Raw genomic sequence first — 24,654 nt, 5'->3', positions numbered from 1 at the left:
GATTAATCTCTTTCTGCCAGCCTGGAGTGTTGATATAACCTACCTGACTAATCTCTTTCTGCCAGCCTGGAGTGTTGATATAACCTACCTGACTAATCTCTTTCTGCCAGCCTGGAGTGTTGATATAACCTACCTGACTAATCTTTTTCTGCCAGCCTGGAGTGTTGATATAACCTACCTGACTAATCTCTTTCTGCCAGCCTGGAGTGTTGATATTAACTACCTGACTAATCTCTTTCTGCCAGCCTGGAGTGTTGATATAACCTACCTGACTAATCTCTTTCTGCCAGCCTGGAGTGTTGATATAACCTACCTGACTAATCTTTTTCTGCCAGCCTGGAGTGTTGATATAACCTACCTGACTAATCTCTTTCTGCCAGCCTGGAGTGTTGATATAACCTACCTGACTAATCTCTTTCTGCCAGCCTGGAGTGTTGATATAACCTACCTGACTAATCTCTTTCTGCCAGCCTGGAGTGTTGATATAACCTACCTGACTAATCTCTTTCTGCCAGCCTGGAGTGTTGATATAACCTACCTGACTAATCTCTTTCTGCCAGCCTGGAGTGTTGATATAACCTACCTGACTAATCTCTTTCTGCCAGCCTGGAGTGTTGATATAACCTACCTGACTAATCTCTTTCTGCCAGCCTGGAGTATTGATATAACCTACCTGACTAATCTCTTTCTGCCAGCCTGGAGTGTTGATATAACCTACCTGACTAATCTCTTTCTGCCAGCCTGGAGTGTTGATATAACCTACCTGACTAATCTTTTTCTGCCAGCCTGGAGTGTTGATATAACCTACCTGACTAATCTCTTTCTGCCAGCCTGGAGTGTTGATATAACCTACCTGACTAATCTCTTTCTGCCAGCCTAGAGTGTTGATATAACCTACCTCAAGGACGTTGTTGACTTGGTTAGTCATTAGCAAATTAAATATAGTTTAATTGAAGGCCAGACCAGTGGGCGGTGCATTATTTTAAATGAATATTGTAATATAACTTGAAGAATAATTACTAATGGTCCTCTTTGTTGACACCAGTATAAATGAACAAGGTGCTTTGTGGAACTCCGATCATTAGCTATGGAAATAGTTTTCGGGCAAATTAAAAGGCCCACTGGTGCATTAGATCGGCTGCTGCTAATGGAACTCTCTCACACAGAGTAAGTGCAAACACACGCACACACACACACTCACTCACTCACTAATGAATTTACTCTCACCACTCTCACTGTCATAACTTGAGTGAGCGAGCATGCGAGTGAGCGTGTGTGTGAGTGCATGCGTGCGCGTTCTCTTCTCTTACCACCACTGGGTTGTAGAAAGCAGGTCCTAATGTATCATCCTTTGCTGGTGCCTTTTGCTTGCAAAGAAATCCCTGTCCATTGTCTTCATAGCCAAAGGCCTGCCCAGGTGACGGGATGGAAGGAATGTCTGGCTGTGGTAGGAACTTGAGGCGAGTAGGAACACCCTGAAGCCACTAGTGGAATACACAACATAGGAAACACATTAGCATACCCAGCCAATTCCTGAATGGGAAACCTAAAATTCACTACTTCCATGCATCTGCTTCCCCTGTGTTGTGCCATTGTCTTTTCAGGACAACCAAAGCTACAAGTAGAATACAAAAAACTTAACATAAACAGTTGCATTCATGAGTTTTATTGACAAAAGCAAAAACCTGATCAAAATGTATTTATTTGACTGCTTTAAGGACAGAAATTGTTTACTCAGTGGGAAAGGTATATCCAACTACTCAGCGACAACTGTATGGAGTTTGGACTTTGTGACAGCAACTATGTGAGCTTATTACAGTATTATAGACACTATGTCCTGGGCGACAAACCCTTACTCTTACATTCTAACCACTCTTGTGTGTCTTGTAGGCGTCATAGAGAAAAACAGATTACATGTGCATGTTTGAGAGAGTCTCAGCTTTTCATATTGGGGTTTTGTAAGAAGAACCATTTTCGGATCCGTCTCACAAACACTGCTCTCACAAACACATGCCCCAATCAACGGTCGGCATCAGCAAATGCAGAAGAAATAGACAAATCCAGAAGTCTGTAGCACAAGCACACAATGTCTAAGAGGGTGTGGAAGCACTAAAAAAAATCACAGATGATAGCGTGGGACTGAAATTATTCAATTGCTTTTTTTAATTACGTCTTCTGCATCATCTGGTTTAAGTAGCATCATTTGATTTGAGTAAAGATGTTGTTGTACAGACTTAAAATATGTGCGGTGACAAGGTGGGATGGTTCCCCACTCATCTTTGCAGTAAGTCACAGAGTGTGCTAAAATGGAATAGCTTAGGCTAGTACATGGGTGTATTCATTAGGGCACACCGTAGCAAAACATTTAGCAGTGGAAAACTATTTTGCAATGAAAACAAGTGTTTCTTATTGGCCAAATTCAGGTAGGTACCTCCCCGTTTTGGCCTGTTTGCTTCCATTTTGTTTCTAGTGAATACAACTCAGGGACACATACTACCTTAGTGCGTCTCTTCCCCGGAGGCTCACTCTCAGCTCCCCTCAGTGTGTTTCCTGCTGCCTGCTGGACGTTGTACGTTCCAGGGCCCGGGACTTCTGACACCACCTCATCAAACCGCTTTGATCGATTCTTTAGACTTTGTCCTCCCAGAATGTTATCCTACAAGGTTCAGATCAATGTCACCTTGGTTTATGATTAGCTAAGCATGGGAATCAAATTGAACCCAATGCATTGATTCTTCAGACCCATTTGACAAGACTGCTAGAAAGACAAGTGAATTAAATTCACACTTGGGTGGATGGATGCATCCATGATTTACCTTGCTATGTGAGCTGTTGTATTGTCCCGGTCCAGGCAAGGCTTTGTCATTGCTGGACCTGTGGAACATTGAGGGCCGGTTGGAGAGTGAGAGGAATGGAGCATAGCCATCTGCAAAACAGTGATAAATGTCAATGAATATAGGCCTATACACATATTTTGAACATATTTTATACACAGTCACATCTTGTAACAGTATATATATTACATGTTCAATTGCTTTCAAGAACAGCATACTTTATGAATCTGAGATCAACATGATTAAATATTGGATTAATCACAAATTGTGCATGTATGTAACAAAGGCTACCTTTTGAGTCAATATGGCTACTTCAAAAACAAAACATAGCAGCTGAGCATATAAGTCTACATACATACAGCATTATAGCCATAGGCCTGCCCTAAATGGATTTCAGATAAGCAACAGTCATAATAACTCATTTAAAAAACTGACAAATTATGACAATTTGCGAGCTTGTTCCAAAAAATGCTACTAAAACTTCCTTTTGAAAACATCAACAATCTTACCTGATTTTTTTGTTGTGTATTGAATGACCTCGTATGATCCCGGCCCAACTTCGGACGTGGTGCTGCCCACTGTGAGGTAGGTAACTCTTGGAGCGCGACCATACATTTTCACCAGCAATGACTCGGGAAGACAAAACAACTCGGTAAAATGTCAAATGAAATCCTCGTAGACGTAGTTTCCCTCAGTAATTTGGAGTTAGTAAAAAAAAAATCCTAATGGAGCCCAAAAAAAAAATTCTTTATTTTCGGCGCTACAATGTTATTGTGCGTCGTTGCTTAGACACTGACTACGTAAGTTTGGAGTCACGTTTCATTACGGAAATAGAACTTTACAATGATTCTAAAGGCTATTCATTATAGCACCGTTGTTAAAGAACCTAACATGCAAAAAGCAAAACATTAACTTCTTGTAATGTATCAGTTATTACGATGATAATTGTTTGTCACCTCATTTAAAAGGCAATATCAGACGGAGGGGGATCCCTTTATTTAGGACAATGATGCCATCTAGCGGTTTAAAACATATGTCATGCAGTTGCATCTGATGACGTTCAGTCATTGTGATGGTTCCCTAAGACCATGTAATTTGATAAGAGCAGAAATAATTTATAGATCAGACAAAATAAAATGTTGAATGACAACGTATTATTCCATGCAATTTCATGATTTGCTATGTAGGGGAATGCTGAGGATCGATGATCTGTGCAATATTTTTGAGGAAGAAACAAATAAATCAGCCATATCCAATTCAATATTTTAATGATTTGATTTCCAAAAAAAAGGTAATGAAAGCCTAGAATTTGAATTGATGGAAAAAATCTATTTGATTCTGTGCATTCCAAACTGCGGGTGGCAGCACAATCTCGTCCAGTCGGTCGGAATGCCTCAAGAAGAAGATTGATTAAACTCCGCGAGAATTCCCGGAAGCGTTTCTGCTGGTGAGAAAGGTGTCTGAAGAAAACACAACAAAGTAAAACTGGCGCGGGCGCTACTTTTAATAATAACTTTTTTTTCATAAATTCATAGTTACATACCACAGTAACTAACTATTTAAACGTGTGGTATTAATTTAGTTAAATAACGTCGTTGGTAGAATTTCATAATGCCAAGTAGCACATCTTTGTTGGAGACCGAGGAAACTGAGCCGGAGATCCCGCCACTAGTTGTGCATGCATTCGCCGACATAGGCCTGGATGACCACTACAGACAGACGGAACAACCCGAGAGCCTCTTGCATCCACGCCCGGTCTCTCATTTCAATGTGCTTGGTGCCGTGCTGGATCTGCAGCCTATACAGTACCACCATCCGACACCGACGGAAGAGGACGAAGAAAGAGCAAACGAAGACGTGTTGGGAGAGGATGAGTTCAACAAGACGCTGCTTGTGCAGGCCCAAGTCTCGGGACTAGGCTCTGTTATGCTACCTGGAATGGATACGCCCGAGACACTCTTGCTGTACAATGAGTTTGACCACGGCACACTACAACAGGCCCAGGGAATGATGGTTCTGCCACCTGGGTATGGAGAGCCTGGCTATGAAGTTGAGACATCGCTGCTCATGCGGAGGAAGAGTGTGAACACAACAGAGTGTGTGTCGGTGCCCAGCTCAGAACATGTTGCCGAGATTGTCGGTAGACAAGGTGAGTATGCTAGCTATTATAATTTTTTTAATTAGTCAGACGTGTATGTTGGATGCTAGCTTGATTCGGTTAGTTAAATTGTATGTATGCTGCCAATTTGGTAATTGACATTGTAAAATGTAATTTGGAAACAAACAGCTGACTAACTGATGTAGTTAGCATCCGCAAGCCGTAACTAGTTAACGTTACTATAAACTAGGTCACCCTTCAAATCCACATTTCAAAGTTGGGTAACTGGCAATGCAAATATCGGTATGTTGATTCTAGCTATCTTTCTCTAGCCATGTGATTGATGCACTTTTGGATTGCTAGTTACTAGTAGTTAGCTACCTAGCTAGTTACGTTTAGCTTGTTTCATGGTGTGATAATTATCGACCTTAGGTAGCTAGCTTTGCTTTGTCCAGTTAGCACCCGAAAGGATAGCTTTGCCTTTGTTGATTACCATGCCACATCAGCTAGCAAGCTATCGCTAGCAAATTGGTGTAATGTACCGCGATTTTAGTTTGCTAGCAATCTATCAAATTGTCTTTTCATAGACATTTTTGATCCTCTTAACTTTTTGTATCGACTGGACTGCCATATAACATGTTTGGCAAATAGTTTGTCTGGATCTGTTATAGACCTCGCCATCTTGTAGTCCTAAAACCCGGAAATAAGTTTGCCATCCCTATGGGAAAATACATGGGGAAAGAATTGTGTTTTGGAATAAACGCCGAAAATAAAGTCTGAGGTTAACACCGATTTAGGAAATCTTATACGTTTTGATCTGCGCTAATAGCAGTCAGTTAACAATACCTTTATGAATTATGAAGCCTTTGATGTGTTTATTTTTTTATACATGAATTCTTAGTGACTTTAGCTGATGATCTCAGAACAAAACGTATAAGATCTCCTAAGCCTCAGCGTTGATCGAAAAACGCCATTCGTTTTCCTCATAGGCCTACAAAAAGACGCCATTACTATTTCTCTCTGTGGGGAATGGTGGACTGTTGTTAAAACCGGAAATGACAAGATAGTGTTAAGTTCAACTTATACCATCTACAGCGAGACATCTAGCTATGAATTGTTAGTGTCATCTCAGATTTCACAATAGTAAGAAATCAAGATTGTAACTAATTTTAAGGATGCAGATTAATGTCTGAGATTCTCCTTTCCAAACATTTATTCTTTTTTTTCTTTCTTAGGTTGCAAGATCAAGGCATTGCGAGGAAAGACCAACACTTACATCAAGACCCCAGTGCGAGGGGAGCAGCCGGTGTTCGTGGTGACAGGGCGGAAGGAGGATGTGGTCATGGCCAAGAGGGAGATCCTCTCGGCAGCTGAACACTTCTCCCTCATCCGAGCCTCCCGGAACAAGGCAGGTCCGATGGCTGCAGCAGGGCCAGGTCTACCTGCTGCACCTTCCCTACCTGGTCAAACCACCATCCAGGTGCGTGTTCCCTACCGCGTGGTGGGACTGGTGGTTGGGCCCAAGGGAGCGACCATCAAGCGCATCCAACAGCAGACACACACTTACATTGTCACTCCAAGCCGAGACAAAGAGCCAGTGTTTGAGGTGACGGGCATGCCTGAGAATGTGGACCGAGCGCGAGAGGAGATCGAGGCCCACATTGCCATACGCACAGGCAACTGTGTGGAGATTCCAGGAGACGAGAACGACTTCCACTACAACGGCACTGACGTCAGCTTCGAGGCGGGAAGCTGTGGGGCGTGGCTGCAGTCAAACGCAGCCACACCTGCCGGTGCCCAGCGCACCGGCAACTGCGGTGTGCGCATGACCGCCAACTACCGCAACGACAGCTCCAGCTCCCTGGGCAGTGGCTCCACTGACTCCTACTATGGCGGAGGGGGGAACCGCATGGCCGACTTCAGCCCCACCAGCCCCTTTGTCAACAGTAACAACAATGTTGGGGCCAGCTTCTGGTTTGAGGAGACTCTGCTCCCCTTGGCGTCTGAGGAGCTGGCAGCACTGGGATCTCCTGGGTTTGACCCTCTGGCCATCACTACAGCTGCTCCGGCACCGCAGCCACAGGTGGTGTGGAGCCACTTGGAACAAGGTGTCCAGCTGTTGGGTGGCCGCCAGGCCCCTGTCCGAGACAGCCAGTCCGGCACACCTCACCTCTCCCCTGCCTTCCAAGAGGCCTTGGAACACCCCATGGCCCAGCGGGTTCAAAGGGTCTCCCTCAGAGTCTCAGAGTCTCAAAAGTTCCCAGTCTACGGCCCCACCTTCTCGTCCTCCAGTGACAGCTCCAGCTCTCCCCCAGACTCATGCAGAGGAGGCCAGGAATGCATCCGTTGCCTGGAGAGTGAGATCATCGCAGCCCTGGTGCCCTGCGGACACAACCTCTTCTGCATAGAATGCGCCAACCGCATCTGCCAGAGCCCCGAGGCCATCTGCCCAGTGTGTCAGGCACCAGTCACCCAGGCCATACGGCTGAGCCTGCCCTGAGCCCTGACAGGGTTGGTTGGTTGGGGGGGCAGCAGCAGAGTGGGTGGGGTGCGGGCCCACGCACGTGCCTAGTATTGTCCTCCTGGTCAGGGAACCGATGGGGTCAGACCCGCTAAGTAGCAATGGGATTCCCTAAAATACATTTTATTTTGACATGTTAATACTCTTCCTACCTTTTTTGTGTTTTTATTTTAAATGTAATGTATCACATTTTTGGGGATCACTTAACTTATCCTAGGTGTTCAACTGTCTTTGAATCAAGGTTTAAGTTGGTTGTAACATTTTATTTCTCTCCTGGCTTTTAGCCTTTTTTATTTTTCTGTTAGTGTTTTCATATGATAAAATACTTCTCCCTGTCTGTTATTAGCTGTGCTTACAGACAGGAAGTACCAGGATGTGCTACTTCAGTACTGCCATGCTTTCCATTGCAACTTGAAAACATTATCTGTTTACAGTAACTCGTGCCTAATTCCACTTAAGTAATCGGAACATACAACCAGTTTTGTGGGCACACAGTGTTACCATAGAACTCTATAGAAAAAGCCTGTGGCCTTTTTTAGAAAGCATGTATGTTATTGAACACTATTACTCAACCCATACCTTCTGCTTCAGGAGGTCAGACTGACGATGCAGTTGGGTAGTGACCTGGTCTTCCGTTGTGGTCAACTCATGCTCCTATGTAGGTGGTTGTGTTCCTGACATTCCAGCCATATTATCCAGTATTTTTTTTTACCCACATTGAACTTAACTAGCCTACACCTACCCTAGTGCGTTAAATTGGTACCACTTCATATGATCTGCCTTCTCACGTTTTGAGTTTTATCATGTGCCCAAGCACTGACCCCATCTCTTCTCTGCTGACAGATGATACCTAGTATTCCCCCGCTGTCATCCTCTCATTCCTTTTCCCGTCCGCTGTAAGCTGCATTACACTGTCAGCCTAATTCTGATATTTTGCCCAATTATTGGCAAAGCTCTGATCTGATTGGTCTACAGACTAATAATTGGGCTGACTGTAAAATGCAGCCATAGAGGTATGCAGCTCAAATGTGTTATTCTAACTTCTGGGGAATACATTGGTCCTAAACTTCTCAACCCCAATCTTTACTTTTTGTGTATGGAATATTGTTAATGACAGGTAAATATAGACATTTATTTTTATTTCACTTGAAGTTACATTATATACTGTATATAAATATATTAAAAATGTTTACAAATAATTATTTTTCCTCTGTGCAGAACTGGGAGGGTGAGTTGCGGTGTACTGCAGATTGTCAGTGATATTTGCTTGTAGTATATTTCACCAGTATTGAAAAACGATTAGCTGCCGTCTTGTAGTTGAGGGAAAGTGCACATACGCATGTTTTCATAAATGTACCGCATTGTACACTGCAACTGTAAAGGCCAAGGATCAAACATGAGCTGCATCTGTACGCCACCAAATTAATGGAATACATGCTTCTTAAATATCTATGCTGTACCAACAGTTAAAGAATTTGCTAATTTTACTACACTTCTGTTATGTATATGTAGGGAAGACTAATTGCATATAAATTTAACAAATTGAGTAAAGTTTAAAGCAAACTATATTTTATGATAAATGGCCTTCTAAGTTGTGGCCAAAGCACTGATTTATATATTTGCTGTAAAGAGAATTAAGAGTTTTATTTTTCTGATATTACTTAATAAAGACGGTTTCATTTAAAGCCCTGTGTCTCGTTGTGACTTTAAAAAAAAAATTTGAACGGCTGCTGAATGTTCATTTATTTTCTAGAGATCTGTATAGGCTGGGGTTGTTTCTGAAGTTCCACGAAATATGGTTTTCTACCTCACTGTTAGTGGGGCATGAGTCTAGACCAGGGGCCCCCTCCCCCGGTTGCACATTTTGGTTTTTGCCCTAGCACTACACAGCTGACTCAGCTGTGTAGTACTAGGGCAAAAACACCTCTGGTCTAGATTTAGACAAGGAACTAGGCAACAGGCACCGGGTGTGTTGTACTGCACAGAGGCATGTGCGTCCGCCGGGCCCTGGAGTTGATCTGCCTGCCGCAGTCTCTGGAGGTCTGTCTGACCTTGCCTGCCGGGAAATAGGTCAGACATGTGGCAGCTACTGGCCTGGTACGACAGCTCCCTGTTCTTTCTACATCTTTGGGGGGGGGGGGGCATTTACACAACTACACAGTCTAGAACTAGAAAATGTGGCGCCATTGATCGATCTGAGGAATAAACCCCAATAAGAAGTATTTATAAAGTGCGAGTGGATGGGACACCACCTTTGCTGTGTTTTTAGATGCACAAAAGCCTGCGTGCCAACTGACAAGGTGCTTACTTCAGGGTTCCCCAAACTAGATCCTGAGCCCCCCCCGGGTGCAAGTTTTGGTTTTCACTATACAGTTGATTATTTGAAAACTAAACATGCACCCAGACCGAGTTTGGGAAACACTGGAATAGGCCATCGACAACTCTCCATCTCACTGTTTTGGGCCGTCTTCTCATTCTACCCCATGCAGGATCTGTTGGTGTTTTGGGCCGTCTTCTCATTCTACCCCATGCAGGATGTTGGTGTTTTGGGCCGTCTTCTCATTCTACCCCATGTAGGATCTGTTGTTGTTTTGGGCCGTCTTCTCATTCTACCCCATCAAATCAAATGTATTTATATAGCCCTTCTTACATCTGCTGATATCTCAAAGTGCTGTACAGAAACCCAGCCTAAAACCCCAAACAGCAAGCAATGCAGGTGTAGAAGCACGGTGTCTGGGAAAAACTCCCTAGAAAGGCCAAAACCTAGGAAGAAACCTAGAGAGGAACCAGGCTATGAGGGGTGGACTAGCCACTCTTCTGGCTGTGCCGGGTGGAGATTATAACAGCACATGGCCTAGATGTTCAAATGTTCATAAATGACCAGCATTGTCAAATAATAATAATCATAGTAGTTGTCGAGGGTGCAACAAGTCAGTAACACAAGAGTAAGTGTCAGTTGGCTTTTTCATAGCCGATCTTTGAGAGTATCTCTACCGCTCCTGCTGTCTCTAGAGAGTTGAAAACAGCAGGTCTGGGACAGGGTTCCATAGCTGCAGGCAGAACAGTTGGAACTGGAGCAGCAGCACGGCCAGGTGAACTGGGGACAGCAAGGAGTCATCAAGGATCCCCATGCAGGATCTGTTGCTGTTTTGGGCCGTCTTCTCATTCTACCCCATGGAGGATCTGTTGGGCCGTCTTCTCATTCTACCCCATGCAGGATCTGTTGGGCCGTCTTCTCATTCTACCCCATGCAGGATCTGTTGGGCCGTCTTCTCATTCTACCCCATGCAGGATCTGTTGGGCCGTCTTCTCAATCTACCCCATGCAGGATCTGTTGCTGTTTTGGGCCGTCTTCTCATTCTACCCCATGCAGGATCTGTTGTTGTTTTGGGCCGTCTTCTCGTTCTACCCCATGCAGGATCTGTTGTTTTGGGCCGTCTTCTCATTCTACCCCATGCAGGATCTGTTGTTGTTTTGGGCCGTCTTCTCATTCTACCCCATGCAGGATCTGTTGTTGTTTTGGGCCGTCTTCTCATTCTACCCCATGCAGGATCTGTTGTTGTTTTGGGCCGTCTTCTCATTCTTACCCATGCAGGATCTGTTGGTGTTTTGGGCCGTCTTCTCATTCTACCCCATGCAGGATCTGTTGGTGTTTTGGGCCGTCTTCTCATTCTTACCCATGCAGGATCTGTTGGTGTTTTGGGCCGTCTTCTCATTCTACCCCATGCAGGATCTGTTGGTGTTTTGGGCCGTCTTCTCATTCTTACCCATGCAGGATCTGTTGGTGTTTTGGGCCGTCTTCTCATTCTACCCCATGCAGGATCTGTTGGTGTTTTGGGCCGTCTTCTCATTCTTACCCATGCAGGATCTGTTGGTGTTTTGGGCCGTCTTCTCATTCTACCCCATGCAGGATCTGTTGGTGTTTTGGGCCGTCTTCTCATTCTTACCCATGCAGGATCTGTTGGTGTTTTGGGCCGTCTTCTCATTCTACCCCATGCAGGATCTGTTGGTGTTTTGGGCCGTCTTCTCATTCTTACCCATGCAGGATCTGTTGGTGTTTTGGGCCGTCTTCTCATTCTACCCCATGCAGTATCTGTTACTGTTTTATAGGCACCCTTTCTTGTTTCAGGTTCTAGGAAAATAGCTTGTCTGGTGATGTTAGAGGGGGGCTTCTCAGAGCGTGTACTTACTAAATGTATATTATTCAATGGGTCATAATCAGACAGATCCAAATAGAGTATCAGGCCATTTTTAATAGGTTCACACATTTTTTTAAACTACTATTTGTCCAATTACCAGCAACTCATTTAGCTTGTTTCTCCAGGATCCTATGGTAAAATTGCAATTTATACAAAACATTTGTATTGACCTAAGAATGCAACGTAAGATATTGGGCATCGTCAAAAAACTATTCAACAACTATCACTGTTCAAAAAAACAATTAAGGTTGTTTATAGCCAAGCAGTTGGATACATCTAAAGTACGTGTCCAAAATTAATTCCTTAAAAACGTGATGCCCCCAGTTTGAGCATACTTCCATCCCAAAAGCAAAGTGAAACATTTAGGGAGGGAAAAGCAACAAGACAATGTATCACAACAAAACATCCAAGACAGTAACCCATAAATCTCTGAAATGGATACTTGAACATTTGAGAATGCAGATTTAGAAGGTTTCCTTAATAATGATCTATTAATTATTCTCCTGAATAACTTCTTAAAACAGCAAAGCTGAGAAACATCAGTAAAAGTGTATCCTAATTCACTTTCATCTCTAGGGATACCGCAAGCTACATTTCAGCAGCATCTGATTTTAACTAAATCAATAGCTAACGTATTACATGTTATTAGGAGATGCAACTAGATATGAAATAAAAATGGCAGTTCCGTATCATAGATAACAAATTGTATCAAGGGGATTGTGTGTGTGCAGCAATATAAAATACTCAACAGGCAAAACAAGAAATGGTAGGAAAGTCACATGCAGTGAGGGATCATGGGAGGTGAAACAAGATGAGGGGGTTTTGTTCACAGCACACGAACACCATGAACCCAGTTAGTGCAGAACCACAACAGAAAAGAGCCTCCAACATTGTGGCAGAGGGAAGCCTCACCCTGATGACATGATGATCTTAAATCGAAGCCAAACGCTGTGATGGGGTCTATGGCATACTTGATTCCTCCTTATCGAGGCTGTCCTGAGATCAAGACATCACAAAAACCTGTGGCTTTGTGGCCATCACTTCTCACCATTCATGCAAACATTCACATGCATTTAAAAACAAAAGAACTACAGTTAAATGTATGTACATGAGATAAGGGAGAAATTAATTCAAGATAAGTAAGATTCCCTTACATAGTGAATGAAGGGGTCTTAGTGACCTGCCATCTGGTCTGAAATATAGTCACTATATCCACTTATCTCCCATAGTACAGGACAATACAATAGCCAAGGGGATAAGGAAGAAAAACAAAAATGGGACAAAATAATTCCTTTCATAAAATACACAAAGAAACCCCCCAAAAAATGTATTATGGTATTGCTGGAAATTGCCTTAAAATGTTTGTTTCTGTCTGTAAACGACATGGCAGAGACCATTACCTGCTCTTCTCACGTAAAGCAAGAAACCGAGTATAGTTTACCATAGTAGTACTCTGCTCTGGATAACCATACAAGGTTAACCAGATGGAATCACTGGTAAAAGTGACCAATCTGAGGTCACCAGGGCGATTGAAGAGAGTGGCCCGTTCCGTCATCAGAGCCGCTATGTCCTGATCTGGACACAATGAAGGCAAAGAGAAAGAGGAACGACCCATAGAGAGAAACAAGTCTTTGCTTCCTTGAAGCGGTAAACCGGGGTGTCTTTCCTGTTCTACCTACCACCTCATTCCAAGGTCTGTCTACTGAAGTGTCACAGTGGAGGGGTCAGGCTGGTGGTTCAGTCCAAGGGCTGGGGGTCACCGATTGGCATGGTGTGCAGCACCTCGTCCAGTAGCTGGAGGGCCCGGTGTAGGTGGATCTCGATCCAGCAGGGGGTCTCCTTGATGCTCGTCCGGGGGTAGTCGGGACCCCAGCCCTTGACGAAGCTCATGCGCAGGATGCACAGTCTCCTCAGGTCGTCCACTCCGATGCCGGCAGCAGCTGAAAGGCCTGGGTGGGAGGTAGGAGTTCAGGTATCAATGTAATGGAACCCAACTCAGGCTCAACGACATCACACATCCACACTGATAAAGAGTTCCAGAACAAGTGCAGATTCCTATGCATCGTCAATGACTGACCGACGCTACAATTGGCTGAGACGATTAGCAAATGACTTTGGAACGGGCTATTAGAAAAGTGTGTTGTTCTGAGGGTTACAGCTCTGAGGGTTACAGCTCTGAGGGTTACAGCTCTGAGGGTTACAGCTCTGAGGGTTACAGCTCTGGTGTGAAGTTGTGCCGGTCAACAGGAGCAGAGTATGGTGTCTGTGGGAGCATGTTAGTGTTGTGCTGCTTACTGATGGCGGGAGCGATGCCTCCCACAGAGCCCGGCCCAGGGATATTCCCGGCCACGGCGGCTGCCTGAGCCGCGGCTGCCGCCTGGGCCGTCGCTGCCTGCTGCTGCATCTGCCTGTGGCACTGACGCAGGTCAAACACCTGGGAGGGAGGGGAACAAAACCAATTTATTTACTACCAGCTACATGCAGTTCACAGCTTGGACACCAGGGGGCGGATAAAAAAAACACATTGGTAATGCTGAGCAGACGGAGGCGCTGGGACCTGCCTTGATGTAGGCGCTGGGGTAGATCTTGTGCACGGCGTCGCCAGGGGCGCGGCCGGCTTCCCGGTCCAGGTAGTAGCTCTGCACGAACACGGCGTGGTCACTGAGGCAACGAACCCACACGTCCCCTTCACCTTTACCCTCCAGCTGGATCCCCTTACCGATGTGGAGCCTTGGGAAGTGAGAAGAGCTGTTATCAGTGGGGTGACCAAATACTCTGCCAATGGCATCAATTCACCTCCATTCAGAGCCAGAAGCACAACACAGTTGTGGTTAGGAGGCTGGCGTACCTGGCTCTTTCGATGGCCTCGGTCCGGTGCACGTTGCTCAGCTGGCCTAGGCAGAAGCGGTCTCCGCCAGACGGGTCCACATAGCCATCCACCGTCACGACGGGGCCAGTGGAGGGCACCTTGAAGGTCTCACCCACCTGCACGTCCATCTCAAAGTAGGCGATGGAACACCAGTAGTCAGGCGCTGCAACAGACCAAACTCAGTCCCCTCTCCTCTCCAGACCAACACAGCCCTCTGAACACCTTGTCGGGTAAAAACAGGAGTCACGCTTCACTTACCTGGATGGTTGGATATGGGTGGCTGGAAGCCAAGCTCGTTGTGTACGGGCCCTGGGAGGGTAACATAAATGCATCAATGATCAATCCCTTCAACCCTGACCCACATCAGTAAGTTGCGGGCATTATGTGTACTAAGAATGAAATGCATGTTCTACTCATCCTGATAGTGGCATGGACTCACAGTAATGTCCTGGAGGAGGCATGGGTGGGTGGTGTTGCAGGTGCCCATTCTGATGGTGAGGCATGTTGGGCGTGAAGCTGCTATTTCTAGTCCAGGTGGAGGTGGCATCTGTAAGGGCACAGGTAGATTCCTACAGATCAGAATTGTAGGGAGAACCCCACACTTGGACTGTTCAAACACACAGTAAATGAGCAGTGACTCCTGAACATCTAATCAAATGGCTACCCAGACTATTTGCATTGCCCCCCCCCCCCCCCCCCCCCCCTTACTCTGTTATTATCTATGCATAGTCACTTTAATAACATGTACGTATTACCTCAATACCGGTGCCCCCGCACATCGACTCTGTACCCCCTGTAAATAGCCTCGCTATTGATATTTACCGCTGCTCTTTAATTATTTGTTATTCATATCTATAACTTTTCTTTTAGGTATTTTCTTAAAACTGCATTGTTGGTTAAGGGCTTGTAAGTAGCATTTCACTGTAAGGTCTACACCTGTTGTATTCAGCATTTCACTGTAAGGACTACGCCTGTTGTATTCGGCGCATGTGACAAATAACATTTGATTTGATGCATTTCAGAGAGTGTGGGGGAAGTGGGGGGTGTTAATAATAACCAATGAGAGGGAGAGGAGCAGGTGACCACCAGTTGTCAACAAAATAGGTTCCATTTCCTAAGCCATTACATCCCAAGATGAGTTTGATATTACTGTGATGTGATTCTCACATGAAACAAGTTCTGTCAGTCAGCCACAACCATAACTGTGTAGACAGGCTGTAGCTAAACAAACACAAACCTAGACTATGATTAAGACCTTTCCAGGATTATTACTGGTACGAATAACTCAAGACCTCTAATGATTTGGGTGAGGAGGATACCAAGAGCCATAATCTTGGGAAGGTGGAGTAGATAGTAGAAGCGGGAGTGAATAGGGTGGAAGGGGGAGGGGATAGGGTGGAGGGGATAGGCCCTCACTTCCTGATCCGACAGAGATGCTGGGGAAGGCGGAGGTGGAGGCGGTGCTGGCGTCAGAGGGGGACAGCAGGCCAGGGGTGCCGAAGGGCTCCGAGGGGGGCCCACCTCGGCTAGAGGGAGGGTGCTGAATGGTCTGGAGGGAGTGACCCCCTTCCATGGTGGGCAGTGGGGCCTGGCCATCAAAGTCGTACTCATCTTTAACCATCAGTCCCAGGCTTGGACCTGAGAGCAGCACAGAGACAAGATACAGGTCAACAAGAAACAAAACAGACAACCAGGTTTACATCCCATCTTTTTATGCGAGTGCATGTTGGACAAAAAAAAAAAACATGTCATGAGAGGCCTGATGGAAACATAACATTTTTTGGTAAACTTTTCAAATGTTGACAAAACACGCTAGACAAGGTGGTATATTTATGTCAGTAAAATGAAGTGTGTGTCAAATATCGGTGGAAACATTTGTATGCGCAAATATTGATATAATAACCATCATATCGAAGTAAACAGGCGATGACATGTGTGGTCCTCACAGTACGACTCGTCGGGAATGCATGCAGTTTATTATAGCCCATCTGTAAATAGCCCATCCAACTACCTCATCCCCATACTGTATTTATTTATTTTGCTCCTTTGCACCCCAGTACCTCTACTTGCACATCTATCACTCCAGTGTTTAATTGGTATATTGTAATTACTTTGCCACCATGGCCTATTTATTGCCGTACCTCCCTTATCCTACCTCATTTGCACACACTGTATATAGTCTTTTTCTACTGTATTATTGACTGTATGTTTGTTTATTCCATGTGTAACTCTGTGTTGTTGTTTGTGTCGCACTGCTTTGCTTCATCTTGGCCAGGTCACAATTGTAAATGTGAACTTGTTCTCAACTAACCTACCTGGTTAAATAAATAAAGGCTAAATAAAAAAAATAGGCTACAGATGAAATAAAGTTATGATGAACTTCACAGGGTGGTGAAAGTGCAAGGTGATTAACTTGATGCTCCCTTCAATAACTATCGAGGGTCATATTCGGGTGACATGATCGATGCTTGGCTGGTGTTTGACAAAAAAAAATGATCTTGCTTTCTTGTCCATTATAATTTCATCATGTAGGCTATACGTGTGCTCTAGCCAACAGCGTGCAGATATCTGGCTGGAGCGCACGTGCCAATACCAGAGTGGGCACACTCACTATAAAAAATGCAACATTTGTGAGAACCATCAGTAGAGTTGAAAATGAGATGAAAACCCATTTAACTTGTATTTTCTAGTCGGTACATGGGAATATAACCACAAAAGGTGTTACCCACATCATCACGCTCAGTCTTTTATCTGAGACAAGTCAATTTGCTGGAAACATCTCTGGTGGGAAAATGCACAATGTTTTTATGCAGATTTTAGAATGTTTGAATTAAAATCTGTAGCCAATTGGATGGAAACCTAGCTATTGACAAAAAAGAAAGCCGTCATAAGGTACATAACCATCAAAATGGAGGTCACTTACCTGAGCTGGTAAGTTGCAAACTTGATAGATCTGTGAAATAAAACAACAACGATGATAAGAAGCTTAAACTGTCACTCACAGGAGGTCAACACAAACAAACGGCAGGGACATCAGTACACTCACCAATACCTGGAGACACCACCCGGTCGTAGTGGTATGGGTTCACGCAAACGCTGTCACACTTCAGGTCAAACGCAAACTGGCAATATTTCACATGCTTCAGTTCATTTTTATGCAGATCAGGCCATCTCCACAACCGAGTGTAGATCACGTGGGGAAACCCTTTCCGCCCTGCCACCTGGGATGAAAAATATTACAGGATTAAACACAATGAAAATGTTCTTCACCCAGACGTGCTAATAGGTCTCATGCCCTTATACTCATCTTTGCATTATCCTCACTCATAACGCTATCTCACCTTTTTTTATATATTTTTTTTTACATCTTGCTACATATAGCAGATCCCTAGACAGTGGTGTATGATGAAGTTGCCCCTAGACGCTGATCTTAGGTCAGTTTTGTATTTTTCCCCACTAATGATTAAGGTTATAATTGGGGGAGGGGAATCTGATCCAAGATATGTACCTTGGGAAAACTTCACCCCAGACATCGGTGTAGTCCCTACCTGCAGACGGCCATCCAGAGTCCGCCCAATGGTGACACACTTGCTGGGATGAGCTCCATTGGTGGTGATGGCTGTGATTAGGGAGTCCAGTTCATCCTTCTTCTCCTTCAGCTTTTTCACCAGACTTTCTATTGCCCGCTTGGCAAAGGTCTCGCTCTCTCCCCCTTGCCTATGACACATCAAGCTGTGTACAATGCTCAGGCAAGCGTCATTACTCGAAGGCGTGTTGGTGATAGACATCCTGAGAACCACTAGTGTATCGTTCTATTAGGGAATAAATACTTTGTCCCAACTATAAAATGTTGTTGTTTCTTACTGTATGGAGCAACACATCAAAAAGATGAAGCTATGAGAGGGTGTCCCCTCCAGTCCACCAAGGCATCCCAATACAAAATTAAATGATTGTCACACTGCTTCGAGGATTAAGGGATCTGAAAGAGAGGACAGAAGGGAATAGTGGTTATTATGGTACTTTACCAATATCTTACATAAGTAAGATGTTTATTAGCTAGCTACATCCCATCGTGTCATGATAAGTACAGTATGTTATTATGATGTTCATCCTAAACATCATGCACGAAATTGACATAAGGTGCTACAGGACAGCATGTGCAACGAAGTTACACAACTAGCACTATCCCATCGGGCAATAAACATTTTAGCTAACTACGTTGCACAACAGTGACCTGAGTAATAACAAAATAGCTAGCTACCGTTCGTTAGCTAGCTAAATATTTAAGCGAACTGTAGCTAGCTAAGATAACCCAATGCCCAATAATAAAGCACACTGTTTTAGACAAAAAAACAAATGTATATAGTGGTCGGGAACTGCGGCTATCGCTAGCCAGCTGCATAGCAGGACAACGTGTTAGCTAGCTTCTCAAAACGAAGAAACATGTCAACAACATATAAATAAACAGCCATTCTCAGTCCGAGTGTTTTAAAATATGGTATTGATAACACTATCTAGCTAACTAGCCACTGTAATTTCGTCTGATATTAATCAAAAACAAGTCGACGCCACAGATTAGGCTATTTCGCTGGCTTACTCGCGAGTTTCACTGCTAAACGAAGTAACATTAGCCACCCGTCCCCATCCACAAACATACCCTGCATACGCGGCCGGGATATTCCGTTCTTGCATTTGCGCTGGATCAACCGTACCTTCTTCGTTTATCCTAAATGTTTACTTGATCATTTAAAATAACATAGGGAAATCATTTCAATATCAAAATAAACGTTGGATAACAAATCACGGCTTTGTATCAGCTATTCCAAAGACTATAGATATTCTGACAAGATACACGTCTCTCCGCCCTAACAATGGAAATCGTTGTCCACAAAACGGTACCGCGGGATGTGAATCCTTTCTTTGGATTGGTGGATTATCTCATTATTTTTAATCTCTCTTTTAAATATTCGATGAGGGTTGTTTGACGTCAATCGCCTCTATTCAATAGAGAAACGCTACAAGCATCATTTCATAAATATGCATAATAGACAACTCCGAATATAGTGTTTTTTTTTCTTCTCAAATTGCCGGAATATCACGTGTCCTACTTATATCAGTATACTCGTAACAACTTAAAAGCATTACAAAACTTATATTCGATCAAATAAACCTCACGAGGCAAATAACCATTCATGTTTTTGTTGACCAAATTCGACACTCTTGTCGACCTACATACAAAAACGCCTTGCTTTGTGGGTGAAAAAAAACGAAGGGAAAAAAACGGAGGGAGGGAAACAAGTCTTTCCGCCGAGTTGGCCCACTCTTCCTCTCTGACGATTTTCAGTTCAATTTCTTCCAACATGGCGTTTTGCGCATGGGCAACAGTGGGTAGTAGCAGAGATCCAAACCCACCAAGAGAAAACTAGCCCGGTTTAAAACTAGTAAAGCAGTTCGTTTCTGAATATTTTGAAGACTCAAATTAAATGAATTTAATTTATAATTTTCATTGTGCAGGTACCATTCTAGCTAGGTTGATTTCAATAATCTGGTCAAATTGAATACGTGCAATTCTGTTGTGTGAACCATAGAGAATGATAGAGGCCTCTAAGCGACCAAAATACCATTTCAGCATGGACTACGCCATTGAGAGCTTCCACCGTTTTAATGTAGTGAACTGGGTGGGACTTCCAAATTTATTGGCTGAGCCCTCCAGACGACCATGTTGGAGTCATGTCCAACCTGGTCATCAGGAGGTATCTGCCAATCGTTAAGAAGAAAATTGACAACTTCAAAATGGAGATTGATTTGAACCCTATCACTGAGGAAAATAAGGAGAAAGAGAGTCAATACATTTTTTATTCAGACAAGTTACTAAATATTTCCCAGACACCAAGTAATTCATTCGATGCTTAATTCACAACCTGCTCACTCTGGCTTTTGTTTACAGTATTTATCATAACTACCAAGTGTAAGGCCTCAGTGAAGCCTTATGAGGGGTATGGGTATCGTGAGAAAGTCCTCCGCCAGGGACACCTCTATGCCTGTGCCCTGCAAAGCCTCCTCAGCTTGTCTCCTGAGTTCCAAGACATCATCCTCATCACCCTCTTTGTGCTGGCCGGCCGGCTTATACCTCTGACTGAAATGGTAGAGCACCAGCATGCGTGCACAACAGGCCTGTGCCACTGCAGCTGCCATACTAGGTGTGCTGTGCCCATGGTCCACTGCCTTCTCCCGATGCTCATCTGACAGGGTGGCCTCATGCACCAGGATGTCAGCTCTGTGACAGGCCCTCAGGGGTCCCTCCCCTAATAACGAGCTGCAATCCCCTAAAACACAAACTTTTCTCCCCGGAATGGCTTCCTCCAGCACCTCACTGGGCTTCACCACTTGTCCATTTTCCAATGTCACCGACTCGCCAGCTTTCAGTCGCCCATAGAGTGGTCCAGGCTTCAAACCTGAGAGATAGACAAAAGATTTTTCATTTATTTCAAAATTGAATGACCTTAAAATAGAAACTTGCACACTGCTATTGCCAATATCACTTCATTAAGCTTACATGTTTTATCTGCCTCTCAGCCTTCACACACTGGCAAGAGCAGTGTGCAAGTTTTTCCATTTTCTTTTTAGATGGCATCGAATTATTCTCACGCACCTGCAACAACCAAAGTTAGATATGTAAGTTATTTTAAAATTGAGTACTCTCAATTCAGTATGTCAAAAGATAGCTTTTGTTGATGACATAACAATGGCTTGCCTATATAAAACAAATGGAATAATCAAGACAAATCCCAGAGATAAACATATAGATTATTATGCCAGGTATATATTGTGATTACCAAGATCCTTCAGTAGTTCTGTGTTCAAACGCCCTGGCCAATCATGTTCTTGAACAGAGAACCCGAAGGAGGGTACCCGATGGAACAAACGGAACGCCTTCACAACAAAACGCTTCTCCTCCAGTATAACATAGCAGTCACTGTTGACATCCAGGGGGATTGTTCGGCCGGCGCGTTCTTGGGGATGGAGACGCCCAGAATCTGCTGTGACGTCAGGGCTTAGCTGACCCTCTGTAGGACACTGGTCAGTGGTGGGCTCTAGCTCATGTACTGAATAGGGGAAGAGAAGCTGGGAGCTGGTGAGCTCTAATGCCACCCTCAGGAACTGCCTGAGACCCTGGGGACCATAGATATCCACACATGTTGGAGGCTGGGTGGGACAGGGGTTGAGGTTTAGGCTCACAGTGCACAGTAGCCCTGGTAGACCAAAGAGGTGATCACCATGCAGGTGAGAGATAAACACTTTGGTGATTCGGCCTGTAAGAAAAACATAAATAAATATGAGTTGATCAACCTGATCACATCCTCATTTAAGGCAGTGTTGTTGTTGAGACCACTGTCAAAACATGCATGCATTTCTAACCCCGTCATCGTCAAAGGTTACAGGCTGTAAAGTTTGTAACCTTTCATCAATGCCGTGATAGCAAAGAGGGTGGGAAAGTAGCAAATAATGTTTTTGTTAATAGTGAAAATAAGTTGGCGATCTAGTGTTTATTTAAATAATTCTGTAAACAGTTAAACATAGAATAAACCATTAATTACATCGCCAGAACAACACGTTTGACATTGCTAATGCTAACTAGCTAGCAACGACTAAAGAAAAGTGAACAACTCACTAGCCTTCAATTGACTCTTCATCAGTTGAGTTTGCGTCCCTTCTCCGCAGTCAAACAGCCAGCACTCCCCTTCTGTTCTGAGTACCAGGGCAGAGGCGCCACGATGGGGGGAAGGGTATGCCGACCCTGTCCCCAGAAAAGTTAGGTCCATGGTCATGTTGAGAAACAAACTATTTAAATGTCATTAAACGAACATTAAAACCAGCAGTAGCATTACCACATAGTATCCATTATATTGTCCTGATATGGTACAATGAAAATAAATGTCTTAAAAAATGGAAGGCAGTCGGGAGGAGGCAAGATCAGGTGGGACCACTGTAGCCAATGAGAGAGCAGATACACGTGTGAACAACAGGCACACCGGTTCCCACAGCCAGTCTAAATGGCATTATATATATAAAACATTGACGAAAACTAAAAATGTACTCGTTGGTTAAGTTTAAAATGACATTTTAAGAAGATACACTGTAGAAATAGGCGGGGGGGTTATGACTTTGTGGCTGTGGTAACTATTAACGACCAGGCTCCGACATTAAATGCTTTTTCTCAAAGTTGCCGGGATGTCACGTGTCCTACTTATTTCAGAACAGCCGTAACAACCCCAATCATTACGACACTTCTATTCGATCAACGAAGCCACATGTAGTAAATAAACCATTCCATGTTTTGTTAACCAAATTCGACACACCGCTACCTGTTGGAAAAGACAGATTTTGGGTCGTTATCCCTCTCGCTTCGCCTCTTCCTCTCCGCTTGTGCGTGTCAGAGAGGAAGTCGTCATCTTTGTGCGTGCTGGAAACAAAACCAGGCGCAAAATACTAGCGACGCTGACGCACCTCGCATAGGCTGAAGAGAGGAAAGCAGTTGTTGTCGTACTAAAGAAACTCGTAATTCTTTAGGAAGAGGATCATGTCTATCTGTTTGCTGATCAGCAAAAATGGAAAGCATAAACCGATTCATCTACCTCACCTACAGACAGTTATCTTGGGTCGAGGTCCAGAAACAACGATAAAAGACAAAAAATGTTCCAGAGAGCAGGTTGAGCTCAAGGCAGACTGCAACAAAGGGTATATCAGTGTAAAACAACTGGGTGTCAACCCCACTAGTGTGGACTCTGAGGTGGTGGGTAAAGGCAACCAAGTGGGGATGAGATCTGGCCAGCAGCTGCACATGGTAAATGAGCTGTACCCGTATACTGTGTGCTTCAAAGAGGATCCATCCAACTCTCAGTCCAGTGTGGGCACCAAGAGGCCCTGTGGGCCTGCCTCAGAGGAGCGGGAGCTTCACAGAGAGCCCCATGGGCATAAAGTACCAAGGAAAACAGAGGACTCCACTCAGTGCAAGCATGGAGGGTCCACCTCCACTAACACACGGTCTGAACCTCAAACAACAGAGAAAACAGAAACTTTAGGATATTGGAGCCAAGGATTGAAAGCCTCAATGGAAGACCCCAAAATGCAGGTCTACAAGGATGACAGAGTAGTTGTTATCATGGACAAGTACCCCAAGGCTCACTACCACTGGCTTGTCCTGCCCTGGGAGTCCATCCCCAGTCTGAAGACACTGCGCAGGGAGCACTGTGATTTGTTGAGGCACATGAACCAGGTAGCAGACAGGATTGTACAACAGCAGTGCCCCGATGCCGGCCTGCTACACTTCCGCCAGGGCTACCACGCCATCCCCAGTATGAGCCATGTCCATCTACACGTGATCAGCCAGGACTTTGACTCCCCTTGTTTAAAGAACAAGAAACACTGGAATTCATTCACAACCGACTATTTCATAGAATCTCAAGAAGTCATTCAGATGCTGGAAAAGGATGGGAAGGTCACGGTAAAAGAAGGGACAAATGAGTTGTTGAAACTACCTCTCTGCTGTCACGTGTGTGGCATGGCGCTGTCCACCATACCACAACTTAAGGAGCACCTGAAATCTCACCCCTATGGTAGATTGTGAAACGCATACAGAAGAAAAATGCTAAAAAATAAGTCGGGGGATATGATGCTCGTGAGGCAATTGTAGAAAAAAACATGTCTATGGAACCACATTGTCCATTTTATTGCTGCAGATGCTCATAATATAAGTCTGTTCACAACCAATAGTCATTTACTTTAATACATCTCAAAAACCTGTTTAAATAGTGTGCAGCAAGTATGTTTTTTGTACAAATAAGTCAAGTGCATGTCTGAATAAAGCTTGGGGGAACATTTGTTTATAGTTTTGTTATAGTTGCAAAAGTTTGTGACAAAAATAAAATCTAACTTGGCCTCAAAGTGGCACAGAAAATGGAAAATGTGTTATTTCTATACTGTCTTTAATCATGTGTGAAAATCCCATTATACAAAACAATCAACTCATGATTCTATTTGGGATCCAATATTGGTGTTGATGATCAGAGGGTCATAATGTAGACCAGCTTGGAATTAAATCCATTTGGAGATGTTGTTCAATAGATACACAG

The 24,654-nt window shown here is 44.2% G+C and overlaps 5 protein-coding genes across 6 annotated transcripts in view; 2 read left to right on the top strand and 3 right to left on the bottom strand.

The window, feature by feature from the left end:
- stpg2 (sperm-tail PG-rich repeat containing 2) overlaps positions 1–3,694 on the bottom strand; it is a 73,621-nt gene extending 69,927 nt beyond the window's left edge. Inside the window, exons 1-4 of the mRNA XM_029717972.1 lie at positions 3,344–3,694; positions 2,817–2,926; positions 2,498–2,656; positions 1,311–1,484 (exon numbers count right to left, since the gene is read on the bottom strand). Of these exons, the coding sequence (XP_029573832.1) occupies positions 1,311–1,484; positions 2,498–2,656; positions 2,817–2,926; positions 3,344–3,449 (549 nt within the window). The 5' untranslated portion in view covers positions 3,450–3,694. The remainder of the gene's footprint in view (positions 1–1,310; positions 1,485–2,497; positions 2,657–2,816; positions 2,927–3,343) is intronic.
- A 546-nt stretch (positions 3,695–4,240) lies between these two features.
- mex3c (mex-3 RNA binding family member C) lies at positions 4,241–9,138 on the top strand. The gene is made up of 2 exons (XM_029717971.1): positions 4,241–4,983; positions 6,168–9,138. The coding sequence occupies exons 1-2, from the start codon at positions 4,446–4,448 to the stop codon at positions 7,430–7,432; spliced, it is 1,803 nt and encodes a 600-aa protein (XP_029573831.1). The 5' UTR covers positions 4,241–4,445; the 3' UTR covers positions 7,433–9,138.
- A 2,548-nt stretch (positions 9,139–11,686) lies between these two features.
- smad4b (SMAD family member 4b) lies at positions 11,687–19,862 on the bottom strand. The gene is given in 13 exon segments (XM_029717966.1): positions 11,687–13,410; positions 13,413–13,601; positions 13,948–14,086; positions 14,214–14,382; positions 14,501–14,684; positions 14,780–14,830; positions 14,961–15,068; positions 15,938–16,159; positions 17,445–17,474; positions 17,568–17,742; positions 18,070–18,238; positions 18,386–18,500; positions 19,179–19,862. Coding segments are annotated over 12 exon segments (1,512 nt in total). The 5' UTR covers positions 18,403–18,500; positions 19,179–19,862; the 3' UTR covers positions 11,687–13,351.
- Positions 19,863–20,359: 497 nt separating this feature from the next.
- On the bottom strand, positions 20,360–22,967 carry elac1 (elaC ribonuclease Z 1). 2 transcript variants are annotated; one of them, XM_029717968.1, is made up of 4 exons: positions 22,888–22,967; positions 22,194–22,363; positions 21,358–21,834; positions 20,360–20,976 (listed from the first exon to the last, which is right to left on the bottom strand). In XM_029717968.1, the coding sequence occupies exons 2-4, from the start codon at positions 22,348–22,350 to the stop codon at positions 20,498–20,500; spliced, it is 1,113 nt and encodes a 370-aa protein (XP_029573828.1). In that variant the 5' UTR covers positions 22,351–22,363; positions 22,888–22,967; the 3' UTR covers positions 20,360–20,497. The 2 variants fall into 2 exon arrangements, with proteins under 2 accessions (XP_029573828.1, XP_029573829.1); XM_029717969.1 differs by having other exon boundaries at positions 22,194–22,319; positions 22,888–22,963.
- Positions 22,955–24,479, top strand: aptx (aprataxin). Its single transcript, XM_029717970.1, has one exon. It carries the CDS (start codon positions 23,103–23,105, stop codon positions 24,147–24,149), a length of 1,047 nt encoding a protein of 348 aa, XP_029573830.1. The 5' UTR covers positions 22,955–23,102; the 3' UTR covers positions 24,150–24,479.
- Positions 24,480–24,654: the final 175 nt, after the last annotated feature.

The sequence above is a fragment of the Salmo trutta genome, chromosome 27, assembly GCF_901001165.1.
Source record: "Salmo trutta chromosome 27, fSalTru1.1, whole genome shotgun sequence".
Lineage (NCBI taxonomy): Eukaryota > Metazoa > Chordata > Actinopteri > Salmoniformes > Salmonidae > Salmo > Salmo trutta.
This window is presented reverse-complemented; position numbering and strand designations above follow the sequence as displayed.

Coding starts and splice junctions, on each gene's coding strand:
- elac1 (XM_029717968.1), bottom strand. CDS start 22,350: ATGACCATGGACCTAACTTTTCTGGGGACAGGGTCGGCATACCCTTCC. Junction 21,835..22,193: donor GAAGAGTCAATTGAAGGCTA/GTGAGTTGTTCA, acceptor TTTTTCTTACAG/GCCGAATCACCAAAGTGTTT. Junction 20,977..21,357: donor AGAACTACTGAAGGATCTTG/GTAATCACAATA, acceptor TCTATCTCTCAG/GTTTGAAGCCTGGACCACTC.
- mex3c (XM_029717971.1), top strand. CDS start 4,446: ATGCCAAGTAGCACATCTTTGTTGGAGACCGAGGAAACTGAGCCGGAG. Junction 4,984..6,167: donor CGAGATTGTCGGTAGACAAG/GTGAGTATGCTA, acceptor TTTCTTTCTTAG/GTTGCAAGATCAAGGCATTG.
- aptx (XM_029717970.1), top strand. CDS start 23,103: ATGTCTATCTGTTTGCTGATCAGCAAAAATGGAAAGCATAAACCGATT.